The 16,620-nt window shown below is 28.2% G+C and overlaps 2 protein-coding genes across 2 annotated transcripts; both read left to right on the top strand.

The window, feature by feature from the left end:
• Window positions 1-5,423: 5,423 nt before the first annotated feature.
• TVAGG3_0384480 (ribonuclease inhibitor domain-containing protein) lies at window positions 5,424-6,433 on the top strand (the record flags this gene model as incomplete). The annotated part of the gene is made up of 1 exon (XM_051232174.1): window positions 5,586-6,416. The coding sequence occupies one exon, from the start codon at window positions 5,586-5,588 to the stop codon at window positions 6,414-6,416; it is 831 nt and encodes a 276-aa protein (XP_051101904.1).
• A 9,024-nt stretch (window positions 6,434-15,457) lies between these two features.
• Window positions 15,458-16,282, top strand: TVAGG3_0384470 (ribonuclease inhibitor domain-containing protein; the record flags this gene model as incomplete). Its single annotated transcript, XM_001286292.1, has 1 exon — window positions 15,458-16,282. One exon carries the CDS (start codon window positions 15,458-15,460, stop codon window positions 16,280-16,282), a length of 825 nt encoding a protein of 274 aa, XP_001286293.1.
• Window positions 16,283-16,620: the final 338 nt, after the last annotated feature.

Below are 16,620 nucleotides of genomic sequence, written 5' to 3'. Positions count from 1 at the left end.
CCATATGGAGTAACTTCAATACTTCCAGGTGCAACAGGTTGTTTGCAAAATGTTGAGCATTTATATATACCGCAGACAGTCCAATCTATTACAGGTTTGTTATATGAGCCAAAATCAATTAAATCTATAACAATTTATCGAAAAGAAAATTCAACAAAAGAAATAGCATGGTATGATCCATATGGATTCGGATTTTATAATTCAGCAGTTCAGAAAAAAGATATTATTTATACGAATTCAAGTTTATATGCAACATATTACAAAGAAAATAGAACAGTTGTTATATCATCAACTAATGAGAGTAATAGATACGAATATCAAGATGAAATACTTAAAATGAACACGAACATAAACACGATCATATATCCTAAATCTGTATCAAAGATATCATCATCTTCTTTCAAACCTCTTAGTCACAATCAATTCACAGTTGATGATTTCACAAACTACACTACAATTTCTATCTATAACTTCAAATACACAGCCTTGTGCTATCAATGTTTCTCTTTACCATCTTCAATTTCTTCTTCCTTATTTTTAATGTTGACATAGTAAAGAATCCTTTTGCATTTCTAATAATCAAATCCTCTTTATAACTTTTATAGATATAGTAGGATAAAAAGCAGATTATTATCTAATATTATCTAATATTCCATAAATTATTTTATTTTTTTGATGAAAATATCTTTATTTTATATCATAATGATAATACTATCGCTATTGCGCATTTCTGTTTTTCTTCAGTGTGAATTGATACTTACAACCATTCCAATGATATTCATTTATTGAATTAATACTAGCATCAAAATTATTTGAAAATCATTTATGAGTGTGTTGATTTCTTATGCAATCATTACGCATCCTAAAAAATATAATATTCAATTTTTGGTTTTTATATGGGGTGCAAAAAAAGCGCAAAACTGATTATTTAAAATTCGAATTTGACGATTATTTGGAGTTGACGATTATAAATAATCAAATCCATTAATAAAGTATAGCAACAATTGCGTATGCAAAATATATAAAAGAAAAAATAAATACATCTTTTGTCCACTTTACGCCGATAGATTTTTAAACGTCCAAATAATACGCAGTTTGAATGTAAAATAATCGGTTTTGTACTTTTAGGAAAACCCTAATTTTTTTTTTAATCTTATAAGATGCATTAGCATACAAGTATGATTGGGATCTGTCATCGAAAACTCTCACTATTACCACAAGTTCAGCATCATTTGAAGAACCTCAATCAGAGAAAAAACAAGAAGCAGTTCATATTAAAATTCAAGGTCCGGTTAAAAAGATAGGCGAATTTGCATTACTGATTATGTTAAACTTGAAACAATCGAATTTCCTGATTCAGTTGAAGAATTTGGTAATAATATTATCACAAGTTCACAAATTAGAGAATTTCACATTCCGTATCATCTTAGAGTATTCCATACCAGTGAACCTCTCGAACATAATTATAAACTAGAAAAATATACAATAGATGAAAATCAACCGAATTATCAAGTACTAGATGGCATTTTATTCTCTAAAGATATGATAAAATTAGTATGTGTTCCTCCAAATTATCAGTCTAAAATACTAACAGTTCCTTTTGGAGTAACTTCAATACTTTCCGGTTCTACAGAATGCTTACAAATAGTTGAGCATTTATATATACCTCAAACAGTCCAATCTATTACGGCGCTTTTATTTCGACCTAAAGCTATCAAATCTGTAACAATATATCGAAAGCAAAATCCATATGAAGAAATTGCTTGGTCTGACCCATATGGATTCGGATTTTATAATTCAGCAGTTCAGAAAAAAGATATTATTTATACGAATTCAAGTTTATATGCAACATATTATAAAGAAAATAGAACAGTTGTTATATCATCAACTAATGAGAGTAATAGATACGAATATCAAGATGAAATACTTAAAATGAACACGAACATAAACACGATCATATATCCTAAATCTGTATCAAAGATATCATCATCTTCTTTCAAACCTCTTAGTCACAATCAATTCACAGTTGATGATTTCACAAACTACACTACAATTTCTATCTATAACTTCAAATACACATTCCTGTGTCATCAATATTTCTCTTTACACGCTCCTTTATTAATTTTTTATGTTATTTTATAATCACATCAAAAAAAAATGATTATAAAAGCCTGTGTTTTGAGTGAGTAATCATTGATTTTTCTGATATCATTGAGAAGTGCTATTCCAATGAGAGAAATTATAGTAATATTGAATTGAAATAAAAATTGATTCTTTTGCAATTTTCCATTAATCATTGTGATTCAATAGGGGAAAAATTTGCATAAAAAATTAACAATCAAATTTTCAATTGCCGCGGATTCATTTTGAATTATTCAGCATTGAATTATTAGGGCTCTATTTCGATTCAATCTAACTTACATGCTATTTTAGAACAAAAGTAGAAATATATAGTTATCATTCAAATTTTTTCAATTTTTTCCTAATTTAACTCATACATTTTTGAACGGGATATGATTGGGATGAGCCAACCAAAACACTTACAATCACTACTAGTGCAAATTCTATTGATAGTAACCAATGGGAGCATAAAATTGATGCGGTTCATATTAAAATCCATGGTCCGGTTAAAAAAATTGAAGATTCAGCATTTATGGATTATTACAAATTGGAAACAATTGAATTTCCTGATTCAGTTGAAGAGTTTGGTAATAACATCATCTCAAAATCTCAAATTACTGAAATTCACATTCCATTTCACCTTACTACGTTTCATCACAGAGGACCTCTTGAGTTTAATAATAAATTAGAAAAATACTCAATTGATGAGAATCAAGCGAATTTTCAAGTAAAAGACGGAATTTTGTACTCAAAAGATATGACGAAATTGGTAAATGTGCCACCAAATTACCAGTCTAAAATATTAACGATACCATATGGAGTAACTTCAATACTTCCAGGTGCAACAGGTTGTTTGCAAAATGTTGAGCATTTATATATACCGCAGACAGTCCAATCTATTACAGGTTTGTTATATGAGCCAAAATCAATTAAATCTATAACAATTTATCGAAAAGAAAATTCAACAAAAGAAATAGCATGGTATGATCCATATGGATTCGGATTTTATAATTCAGCAGTTCAGAAAAAAGATATTATTTATACGAATTCAAGTTTATATGCAACATATTACAAAGAAAATAGAACAGTTGTTATATCATCAACTAATGAGAGTAATAGATACGAATATCAAGATGAAATACTTAAAATGAACACGAACATAAACACGATCATATATCCTAAATCTGTATCAAAGATATCATCATCTTCTTTCAAACCTCTTAGTCACAATCAATTCACAGTTGATGATTTCACAAACTACACTACAATTTCTATCTATAACTTCAAATACACAGCCTTGTGCTATCAATGTTTCTCTTTACCATCTTCAATTTCTTCTTCCTTATTTTTAATGTTGACATAGTAAAGAATCCTTTTGCATTTCTAATAATCAAATCCTCTTTATAACTTTTATAGATATAGTAGGATAAAAAGCAGATTATTATCTAATATTATCTAATATTCCATAAATTATTTTATTTTTTTGATGAAAATATCTTTATTTTATATCATAATGATAATACTATCGCTATTGCGCATTTCTGTTTTTCTTCAGTGTGAATTGATACTTACAACCATTCCAATGATATTCATTTATTGAATTAATACTAGCATCAAAATTATTTGAAAATCATTTATGAGTGTGTTGATTTCTTATGCAATCATTACGCATCCTAAAAAATATAATATTCAATTTTTGGTTTTTATATGGGGTGCAAAAAAAAGCGCAAAACTGATTATTTAAAATTCGAATTTGACGATTATTTGGAGTTGACGATTATAAATAATCAAATCCATTAATAAAGTATAGCAACAATTGCGTATGCAAAATATATAAAAGAAAAAATAAATACATCTTTTGTCCACTTTACGCCGATAGATTTTTAAACGTCCAAATAATACGCAGTTTGAATGTAAAATAATCGGTTTTGTACTTTTAGGAAAACCCTAATTTTTTTTTTAATCTTATAAGATGCATTAGCATACAAGTATGATTGGGATCTGTCATCGAAAACTCTCACTATTACCACAAGTTCAGCATCATTTGAAGAACCTCAATCAGAGAAAAAACAAGAAGCAGTTCATATTAAAATTCAAGGTCCGGTTAAAAAGATAGGCGAATTTGCATTTACTGATTATGTTAAACTTGAAAAATCGAATTTCCTGATTCAGTTGAAGAATTTGGTAATAATATTATCACAAGTTCACAAATTAGAGAATTTCACATTCCGTATCATCTTAGAGTATTCCATACCAGTGAACCTCTCGAACATAATTATAAACTAGAAAAATATACAATAGATGAAAATCAACCGAATTATCAAGTACTAGATGGCATTTTATTCTCTAAAGATATGATAAAATTAGTATGTGTTCCTCCAAATTATCAGTCTAAAATACTAACAGTTCCTTTTGGAGTAACTTCAATACTTTCCGGTTCTACAGAATGCTTACAAATAGTTGAGCATTTATATATACCTCAAACAGTCCAATCTATTACGGCGCTTTTATTTCGACCTAAAGCTATCAAATCTGTAACAATATATCGAAAGCAAAATCCATATGAAGAAATTGCTTGGTCTGACCCATATGGATTCGGATTTTATAATTCAGCAGTTCAGAAAAAAGATATTATTTATACGAATTCAAGTTTATATGCAACATATTATAAAGAAAATAGAACAGTTGTTATATCATCAACTAATGAGAGTAATAGATACGAATATCAAGATGAAATACTTAAAATGAACACGAACATAAACACGATCATATATCCTAAATCTGATCAAAGATATCATCATCTTCTTTCAAACCTCTTAGTCACAATCAATTCACAGTTGATGATTTCACAAACTACACTACAATTTCTATCTATAACTTCAAATACACATTCCTGTGTCATCAATATTTCTCTTTACACGCTCCTTTATTAATTTTTTATGTTATTTTATAATCACATCAAAAAAAAATGATTATAAAAGCCTGTGTTTTGAGTGAGTAATCATTGATTTTTCTGATATCATTGAGAAGTGCTATTCCAATGAGAGAAATTATAGTAATATTGAATTGAAATAAAAATTGATTCTTTTGCAATTTTCCATTAATCATTGTGATTCAATAGGGGAAAAATTTGCATAAAAAATTAACAATCAAATTTTCAATTGCCGCGGATTCATTTTGAATTATTCAGCATTGAATTATTAGGGCTCTATTTCGATTCAATCTAACTTACATGCTATTTTAGAACAAAAGTAGAAATATATAGTTATCATTCAAATTTTTTCAATTTTTTCCTAATTTAACTCATACATTTTTGAACGGGATATGATTGGGATGAGCCAACCAAAACACTTACAATCACTACTAGTGCAAATTCTATTGATAGTAACCAATGGGAGCATAAAATTGATGCGGTTCATATTAAAATCCATGGTCCGGTTAAAAAAATTGAAGATTCAGCATTTATGGATTATTACAAATTGGAAACAATTGAATTTCCTGATTCAGTTGAAGAGTTTGGTAATAACATCATCTCAAAATCTCAAATTACTGAAATTCACATTCCATTTCACCTTACTACGTTTCATCACAGAGGACCTCTTGAGTTTAATAATAAATTAGAAAAATACTCAATTGATGAGAATCAAGCGAATTTTCAAGTAAAAGACGGAATTTTGTACTCAAAAGATATGACGAAATTGGTAAATGTGCCACCAAATTACCAGTCTAAAATATTAACGATACCATATGGAGTAACTTCAATACTTCCAGGTGCAACAGGTTGTTTGCAAAATGTTGAGCATTTATATATACCGCAGACAGTCCAATCTATTACAGGTTTGTTATATGAGCCAAAATCAATTAAATCTATAACAATTTATCGAAAAGAAAATTCAACAAAAGAAATAGCATGGTATGATCCATATGGATTCGGATTTTATAATTCAGCAGTTCAGAAAAAAGATATTATTTATACGAATTCAAGTTTATATGCAACATATTACAAAGAAAATAGAACAGTTGTTATATCATCAACTAATGAGAGTAATAGATACGAATATCAAGATGAAATACTTAAAATGAACACGAACATAAACACGATCATATATCCTAAATCTGTATCAAAGATATCATCATCTTCTTTCAAACCTCTTAGTCACAATCAATTCACAGTTGATGATTTCACAAACTACACTACAATTTCTATCTATAACTTCAAATACACAGCCTTGTGCTATCAATGTTTCTCTTTACCATCTTCAATTTCTTCTTCCTTATTTTTAATGTTGACATAGTAAAGAATCCTTTTGCATTTCTAATAATCAAATCCTCTTTATAACTTTTATAGATATAGTAGGATAAAAAGCAGATTATTATCTAATATTATCTAATATTCCATAAATTATTTTATTTTTTTGATGAAAATATCTTTATTTTATATCATAATGATAATACTATCGCTATTGCGCATTTCTGTTTTTCTTCAGTGTGAATTGATACTTACAACCATTCCAATGATATTCATTTATTGAATTAATACTAGCATCAAAATTATTTGAAAATCATTTATGAGTGTGTTGATTTCTTATGCAATCATTACGCATCCTAAAAAATATAATATTCAATTTTTGGTTTTTATATGGGGTGCAAAAAAAGCGCAAAACTGATTATTTAAAATTCGAATTTGACGATTATTTGGAGTTGACGATTATAAATAATCAAATCCATTAATAAAGTATAGCAACAATTGCGTATGCAAAATATATAAAAGAAAAAATAAATACATCTTTTGTCCACTTTACGCCGATAGATTTTTAAACGTCCAAATAATACGCAGTTTGAATGTAAAATAATCGGTTTTGTACTTTTAGGAAAACCCTAATTTTTTTTAATCTTATAAGATGCATTAGCATACAAGTATGATTGGGATCTGTCATCGAAAACTCTCACTATTACCACAAGTTCAGCATCATTTGAAGAACCTCAATCAGAGAAAAAACAAGAAGCAGTTCATATTAAAATTCAAGGTCCGGTTAAAAAGATAGGCGAATTTGCATTTACTGATTATGTTAAACTTGAAACAATCGAATTTCCTGATTCAGTTGAAGAATTTGGTAATAATATTATCACAAGTTCACAAATTAGAGAATTTCACATTCCGTATCATCTTAGAGTATTCCATACCAGTGAACCTCTCGAACATAATTATAAACTAGAAAAATATACAATAGATGAAAATCAACCGAATTATCAAGTACTAGATGGCATTTTATTCTCTAAAGATATGATAAAATTAGTATGTGTTCCTCCAAATTATCAGTCTAAAATACTAACAGTTCCTTTTGGAGTAACTTCAATACTTTCCGGTTCTACAGAATGCTTACAAATAGTTGAGCATTTATATATACCTCAAACAGTCCAATCTATTACGGCGCTTTTATTTCGACCTAAAGCTATCAAATCTGTAACAATATATCGAAAGCAAAATCCATATGAAGAAATTGCTTGGTCTGACCCATATGGATTCGGATTTTATAATTCAGCAGTTCAGAAAAAAGATATTATTTATACGAATTCAAGTTTATATGCAACATATTATAAAGAAAATAGAACAGTTGTTATATCATCAACTAATGAGAGTAATAGATACGAATATCAAGATGAAATACTTAAAATGAACACGAACATAAACACGATCATATATCCTAAATCTGGATCAAAGATATCATCATCTTCTTTCAAACCTCTTAGTCACAATCAATTCACAGTTGATGATTTCACAAACTACACTACAATTTCTATCTATAACTTCAAATACACATTCCTGTGTCATCAATATTTCTCTTTACACGCTCCTTTATTAATTTTTTATGTTATTTTATAATCACATCAAAAAAAAATGATTATAAAAGCCTGTGTTTTGAGTGAGTAATCATTGATTTTTCTGATATCATTGAGAAGTGCTATTCCAATGAGAGAAATTATAGTAATATTGAATTGAAATAAAAATTGATTCTTTTGCAATTTTCCATTAATCATTGTGATTCAATAGGGGAAAAATTTGCATAAAAAATTAACAATCAAATTTTCAATTGCCGCGGATTCATTTTGAATTATTCAGCATTGAATTATTAGGGCTCTATTTCGATTCAATCTAACTTACATGCTATTTTAGAACAAAAGTAGAAATATATAGTTATCATTCAAATTTTTTCAATTTTTTCCTAATTTAACTCATACATTTTTGAACGGGATATGATTGGGATGAGCCAACCAAAACACTTACAATCACTACTAGTGCAAATTCTATTGATAGTAACCAATGGGAGCATAAAATTGATGCGGTTCATATTAAAATCCATGGTCCGGTTAAAAAAATTGAAGATTCAGCATTTATGGATTATTACAAATTGGAAACAATTGAATTTCCTGATTCAGTTGAAGAGTTTGGTAATAACATCATCTCAAAATCTCAAATTACTGAAATTCACATTCCATTTCACCTTACTACGTTTCATCACAGAGGACCTCTTGAGTTTAATAATAAATTAGAAAAATACTCAATTGATGAGAATCAAGCGAATTTTCAAGTAAAAGACGGAATTTTGTACTCAAAAGATATGACGAAATTGGTAAATGTGCCACCAAATTACCAGTCTAAAATATTAACGATACCATATGGAGTAACTTCAATACTTCCAGGTGCAACAGGTTGTTTGCAAAATGTTGAGCATTTATATATACCGCAGACAGTCCAATCTATTACAGGTTTGTTATATGAGCCAAAATCAATTAAATCTATAACAATTTATCGAAAAGAAAATTCAACAAAAGAAATAGCATGGTATGATCCATATGGATTCGGATTTTATAATTCAGCAGTTCAGAAAAAAGATATTATTTATACGAATTCAAGTTTATATGCAACATATTACAAAGAAAATAGAACAGTTGTTATATCATCAACTAATGAGAGTAATAGATACGAATATCAAGATGAAATACTTAAAATGAACACGAACATAAACACGATCATATATCCTAAATCTGGATCAAAGATATCATCATCTTCTTTCAAACCTCTTAGTCACAATCAATTCACAGTTGATGATTTCACAAACTACACTACAATTTCTATCTATAACTTCAAATACACATTCCTGTGTCATCAATATTTCTCTTTACACGCTCCTTTATTAATTTTTTATGTTATTTTATAATCACATCAAAAAAAAATGATTATAAAAGCCTGTGTTTTGAGTGAGTAATCATCGATTTTTCTGATATCATTGAGAAGTGCTATTCCAATGAGAGAAATTATAGTAATATTGAATTGAAATAAAAATTGATTCTTTTGCAATTTTCCATTAATCATTGTGATTCAATAGGGGAAAAATTTGCATAAAAAATTAACAATCAAATTTTCAATTGCCGCGGATTCATTTTGAATTATTCAGCATTGAATTATTAGGGCTCTATTTCGATTCAATCTAACTTACATGCTATTTTAGAACAAAAGTAGAAATATATAGTTATCATTCAAATTTTTTCAATTTTTTCCTAATTTAACTCATACATTTTTGAACGGGATATGATTGGGATGAGCCAACCAAAACACTTACAATCACTACTAGTGCAAATTCTATTGATAGTAACCAATGGGAGCATAAAATTGATGCGGTTCATATTAAAATCCATGGTCCGGTTAAAAAAATTGAAGATTCAGCATTTATGGATTATTACAAATTGGAAACAATTGAATTTCCTGATTCAGTTGAAGAGTTTGGTAATAACATCATCTCAAAATCTCAAATTACTGAAATTCACATTCCATTTCACCTTACTACGTTTCATCACAGAGGACCTCTTGAGTTTAATAATAAATTAGAAAAATACTCAATTGATGAGAATCAAGCGAATTTTCAAGTAAAAGACGGAATTTTGTACTCAAAAGATATGACGAAATTGGTAAATGTGCCACCAAATTACCAGTCTAAAATATTAACGATACCATATGGAGTAACTTCAATACTTCCAGGTGCAACAGGTTGTTTGCAAAATGTTGAGCATTTATATATACCGCAGACAGTCCAATCTATTACAGGTTTGTTATATGAGCCAAAATCAATTAAATCTATAACAATTTATCGAAAAGAAAATTCAACAAAAGAAATAGCATGGTATGATCCATATGGATTCGGATTTTATAATTCAGCAGTTCAGAAAAAAAGATATTATTTATACGAATTCAAGTTTATATGCAACATATTACAAAGAAAATAGAACAGTTGTTATATCATCAACTAATGAGAGTAATAGATACGAATATCAAGATGAAATACTTAAAATGAACACGAACATAAACACGATCATATATCCTAAATCTGGATCAAAGATATCATCATCTTCTTTCAAACCTCTTAGTCACAATCAATTCACAGTTGATGATTTCAAAACTACACTACAATTTCTATCTATAACTTCAAATACACATTCCTGTGTCATCAATATTTCTCTTTACACGCTCCTTTATTAATTTTTTATGTTATTTTATAATCACATCAAAAAAAAATGATTATAAAAGCCTGTGTTTTGAGTGAGTAATCATTGATTTTTCTGATATCATTGAGAAGTGCTATTCCAATGAGAGAAATTATAGTAATATTGAATTGAAATAAAAATTGATTCTTTTGCAATTTTCCATTAATCATTGTGATTCAATAGGGGAAAAATTTGCATAAAAAATTAACAATCAAATTTTCAATTGCCGCGGATTCATTTTGAATTATTCAGCATTGAATTATTAGGGCTCTATTTCGATTCAATCTAACTTACATGCTATTTTAGAACAAAAGTAGAAATATATAGTATATCATTCAAATTTTTTTCAATTTTTTCCTAATTTAACTCATACATTTTTGAACGGGATATGATTGGGATGAGCCAACCCAAAACACTTACAATCACTACTAGTGCAAATTCTATTGATAGTAACCAATGGGAGCATAAAATTGATGCGGTTCATATTAAAATCCATGGTCCGGTTAAAAAAAATTGAAGATTCAGCATTTATGGATTATTACAAATTGGGAAACAATTGAATTTCCTGATTCAGTTGAAGAGTTTGGTAATAACATCATCTCAAAATCTCAAATTACTGAAATTCACATTCCATTTCACCTTACTACGTTTCATCACAGAGGACCTCTTGAGTTTAATAATAAATTAGAAAAATACTCAATTGATGAGAATCAAGCGAATTTTCAAGTAAAAGACGGAATTTTGTACTCAAAAGATATGACGAAATTGGTAAATGTGCCACCAAATTACCAGTCTAAAATATTAACGATACCATATGGAGTAACTTCAATACTTCCAGGTGCAACAGGTTGTTTGCAAAATGTTGAGCATTTATATATACCGCAGACAGTCCAATCTATTACAGGTTTGTTATATGAGCCAAAATCAATTAAATCTATAACAATTTATCGAAAAGAAAATTCAACAAAAGAAATAGCATGGTATGATCCATATGGATTCGGATTTTATAATTCAGCAGTTCAGAAAAAAGATATTATTTATACGAATTCAAGTTTATATGCAACATATTACAAAGAAAATAGAACAGTTGTTATATCATCAACTAATGAGAGTAATAGATACGAATATCAAGATGAAATACTTAAAATGAACACGAACATAAACACGATCATATATCCTAAATCTGTATCAAAGATATCATCATCTTCTTTCAAACCTCTTAGTCACAATCAATTCACAGTTGATGATTTCACAAACTACACTACAATTTCTATCTATAACTTCAAATACACAGCCTTGTGCTATCAATGTTTCTCTTTACCATCTTCAATTTCTTCTTCCTTATTTTTAATGTTGACATAGTAAAGAATCCTTTTGCATTTCTAATAATCAAATCCTCTTTATAACTTTTATAGATATAGTAGGATAAAAAGCAGATTATTATCTAATATTATCTAATATTCCATAAATTATTTTATTTTTTGATGAAAATATCTTTATTTTATATCATAATGATAATACTATCGCTATTGCGCATTTCTGTTTTTCTTCAGTGTGAATTGATACTTACAACCATTCCAATGATATTCATTTATTGAATTAATACTAGCATCAAAATTATTTGAAAATCATTTATGAGTGTGTTGATTTCTTATGCAATCATTACGCATCCTAAAAAATATAATATTCAATTTTTGGTTTTTATATGGGGTGCAAAAAAAGCGCAAAACTGATTATTTAAAATTCGAATTTGACGATTATTTGGAGTTGACGATTATAAATAATCAAATCCATTAATAAAGTATAGCAACAATTGCGTATGCAAAATATATAAAAGAAAAAATAAATACATCTTTTGTCCACTTTACGCCGATAGATTTTTAAACGTCCAAATAATACGCAGTTTGAATGTAAAATAATCGGTTTTGTACTTTTAGGAAAACCCTAATTTTTTTTTAATCTTATAAGATGCATTAGCATACAAGTATGATTGGGATCTGTCATCGAAAACTCTCACTATTACCACAAGTTCAGCATCATTTGAAGAACCTCAATCAGAGAAAAAACAAGAAGCAGTTCATATTAAATTCAAGGTCCGGTTAAAAAGATAGGCGAATTTGCATTTACTGATTATGTTAAACTTGAAACAATCGAATTTCCTGATTCAGTTGAAGAATTTGGTAATAATATTATCACAAGTTCACAAATTAGAGAATTTCACATTCCGTATCATCTTAGAGTATTCCATACCAGTGAACCTCTCGAACATAATTATAAACTAGAAAAATATACAATAGATGAAAATCAACCGAATTATCAAGTACTAGATGGCATTTTATTCTCTAAAGATATGATAAAATTAGTATGTGTTCCTCCAAATTATCAGTCTAAAATACTAACAGTTCCTTTTGGAGTAACTTCAATACTTTCCGGTTCTACAGAATGCTTACAAATAGTTGAGCATTTATATATACCTCAAACAGTCCAATCTATTACGGCGCTTTTATTTCGACCTAAAGCTATCAAATCTGTAACAATATATCGAAAGCAAAATCCATATGAAGAAATTGCTTGGTCTGACCCATATGGATTCGGATTTTATAATTCAGCAGTTCAGAAAAAAGATATTATTTATACGAATTCAAGTTTATATGCAACATATTATAAAGAAAATAGAACAGTTGTTATATCATCAACTAATGAGAGTAATAGATACGAATATCAAGATGAAATACTTAAAATGAACACGAACATAAACACGATCATATATCCTAAATCTGGATCAAAGATATCATCATCTTCTTTCAAACCTCTTAGTCACAATCAATTCACAGTTGATGATTCACAAACTACACTACAATTTCTATCTATAACTTCAAATACACATTCCTGTGTCATCAATATTTCTCTTTACACGCTCCTTTATTAATTTTTTATGTTATTTTATAATCACATCAAAAAAAAATGATTATAAAAGCCTGTGTTTTGAGTGAGTAATCATTGATTTTTCTGATATCATTGAGAAGTGCTATTCCAATGAGAGAAATTATAGTAATATTGAATTGAAATAAAAATTGATTCTTTTGCAATTTTCCATTAATCATTGTGATTCAATAGGGGAAAAATTTGCATAAAAAATTAACAATCAAATTTTCAATTGCCGCGGATTCATTTTGAATTATTCAGCATTGAATTATTAGGGCTCTATTTCGATTCAATCTAACTTACATGCTATTTTAGAACAAAAGTAGAAATATATAGTTATCATTCAAATTTTTTCAATTTTTTCCTAATTTAACTCATACATTTTTGAACGGGATATGATTGGGATGAGCCAACCAAAACACTTACAATCACTACTAGTGCAAATTCTATTGATAGTAACCAATGGGAGCATAAAATTGATGCGGTTCATATTAAAATCCATGGTCCGGTTAAAAAAAATTGAAGATTCAGCATTTATGGATTATTACAAATTGGAAACAATTGAATTTCCTGATTCAGTTGAAGAGTTTGGTAATAACATCATCTCAAAATCTCAAATTACTGAAATTCACATTCCATTTCACCTTACTACGTTTCATCACAGAGGACCTCTTGAGTTTAATAATAAATTAGAAAATACTCAATTGATGAGAATCAAGCGAATTTTCAAGTAAAAGACGGAATTTTGTACTCAAAAGATATGACGAAATTGGTAAATGTGCCACCAAATTACCAGTCTAAAATATTAACGATACCATATGGAGTAACTTCAATACTTCCAGGTGCAACAGGTTGTTTGCAAAATGTTGAGCATTTATATATACCGCAGACAGTCCAATCTATTACAGGTTTGTTATATGAGCCAAAATCAATTAAATCTATAACAATTTATCGAAAAGAAAATTCAACAAAAGAAATAGCATGGTATGATCCATATGGATTCGGATTTTATAATTCAGCAGTTCAGAAAAAAGATATTATTTATACGAATTCAAGTTTATATGCAACATATTACAAAGAAAATAGAACAGTTGTTATATCATCAACTAATGAGAGTAATAGATACGAATATCAAGATGAAATACTTAAAATGAACACGAACATAAACACGATCATATATCCTAAATCTGGATCAAAGATATCATCATCTTCTTTCAAACCTCTTAGTCACAATCAATTCACAGTTGATGATTTCACAAACTACACTACAATTTCTATCTATAACTTCAAATACACATTCCTGTGTCATCAATATTTCTCTTTACACGCTCCTTTATTAATTTTTTATGTTATTTTATAATCACATCAAAAAAAAATGATTATAAAAGCCTGTGTTTTGAGTGAGTAATCATCGATTTTTCTGATATCATTGAGAAGTGCTATTCCAATGAGAGAAATTATAGTAATATTGAATTGAAATAAAAATTGATCTTTTGCAATTTTCCATTAATCATTGTGATTCAATAGGGGAAAAATTTGCATAAAAAATTAACAATCAAATTTTCAATTGCCGCGGATTCATTTTGAATTATTCAGCATTGAATTATTAGGGCTCTATTTCGATTCAATCTAACTTACATGCTATTTTAGAACAAAAGTAGAAATATATAGTTATCATTCAAATTTTTTCAATTTTTTCCTAATTTAACTCATACATTTTTGAACGGGATATGATTGGGATGAGCCAACCAAAACACTTACAATCACTACTAGTGCAAATTCTATTGATAGTAACCAATGGGAGCATAAAATTGATGCGGTTCATATTAAAATCCATGGTCCGGTTAAAAAAATTGAAGATTCAGCATTTATGGATTATTACAAATTGGAAACAATTGAATTTCCTGATTCAGTTGAAGAGTTTGGTAATAACATCATCTCAAAATCTCAAATTACTGAAATTCACATTCCATTTCACCTTACTACGTTTCATCACAGAGGACCTCTTGAGTTTAATAATAAATTAGAAAAATACTCAATTGATGAGAATCAAGCGAATTTTCAAGTAAAAGACGGAATTTTGTACTCAAAAGATATGACGAAATTGGTAAATGTGCCACCAAATTACCAGTCTAAAATATTAACGATACCATATGGAGTAACTTCAATACTTCCAGGTGCAACAGGTTGTTTGCAAAATGTTGAGCATTTATATATACCGCAGACAGTCCAATCTATTACAGGTTTGTTATATGAGCCAAAATCAATTAAATCTATAACAATTTATCGAAAAGAAAATTCAACAAAAGAAATAGCATGGTATGATCCATATGGATTCGGATTTTATAATTCAGCAGTTCAGAAAAAAGATATTATTTATACGAATTCAAGTTTATATGCAACATATTACAAAGAAAATAGAACAGTTGTTATATCATCAACTAATGAGAGTAATAGATACGAATATCAAGATGAAATACTTAAAATGAACACGAACATAAACACGATCATATATCCTAAATCTGGATCAAAGATATCATCATCTTCTTTCAAACCTCTTAGTCACAATCAATTCACAGTTGATGATTTCACAAACTACACTACAATTTCTATCTATAACTTCAAATACACATTCCTGTGTCATCAATATTTCTCTTTACACGCTCCTTTATTAATTTTTTATGTTATTTTATAATCACATCAAAAAAAAATGATTATAAAAGCCTGTGTTTTGAGTGAGTAATCATCGATTTTTCTGATATCATTGAGAAGTGCTATTCCAATGAGAGAAATTATAGTAATATTGAATTGAAATAAAAATTGATTCTTTTGCAATTTTCCATTAATCATTGTGATTCAATAGGGGAAAAATTTGCATAAAAAATTAACAATCAAATTTTCAATTGCCGCGGATTCATTTTGAATTATTCAGCATTGAATTATTAGGGCTCTATTTCGATTCAATCTAACTTACATGCTATTTTAGAACAAAAGTAGAAATATATAGTTATCATTCAAATTTTTTCAATTTTT

The sequence above is a fragment of the Trichomonas vaginalis genome, chromosome V (assembly GCF_026262505.1).
Source record: "Trichomonas vaginalis G3 chromosome V, whole genome shotgun sequence".
NCBI lineage: Eukaryota > Parabasalia > Trichomonadida > Trichomonadidae > Trichomonas > Trichomonas vaginalis.
This window is presented reverse-complemented; position numbering and strand designations above follow the sequence as displayed.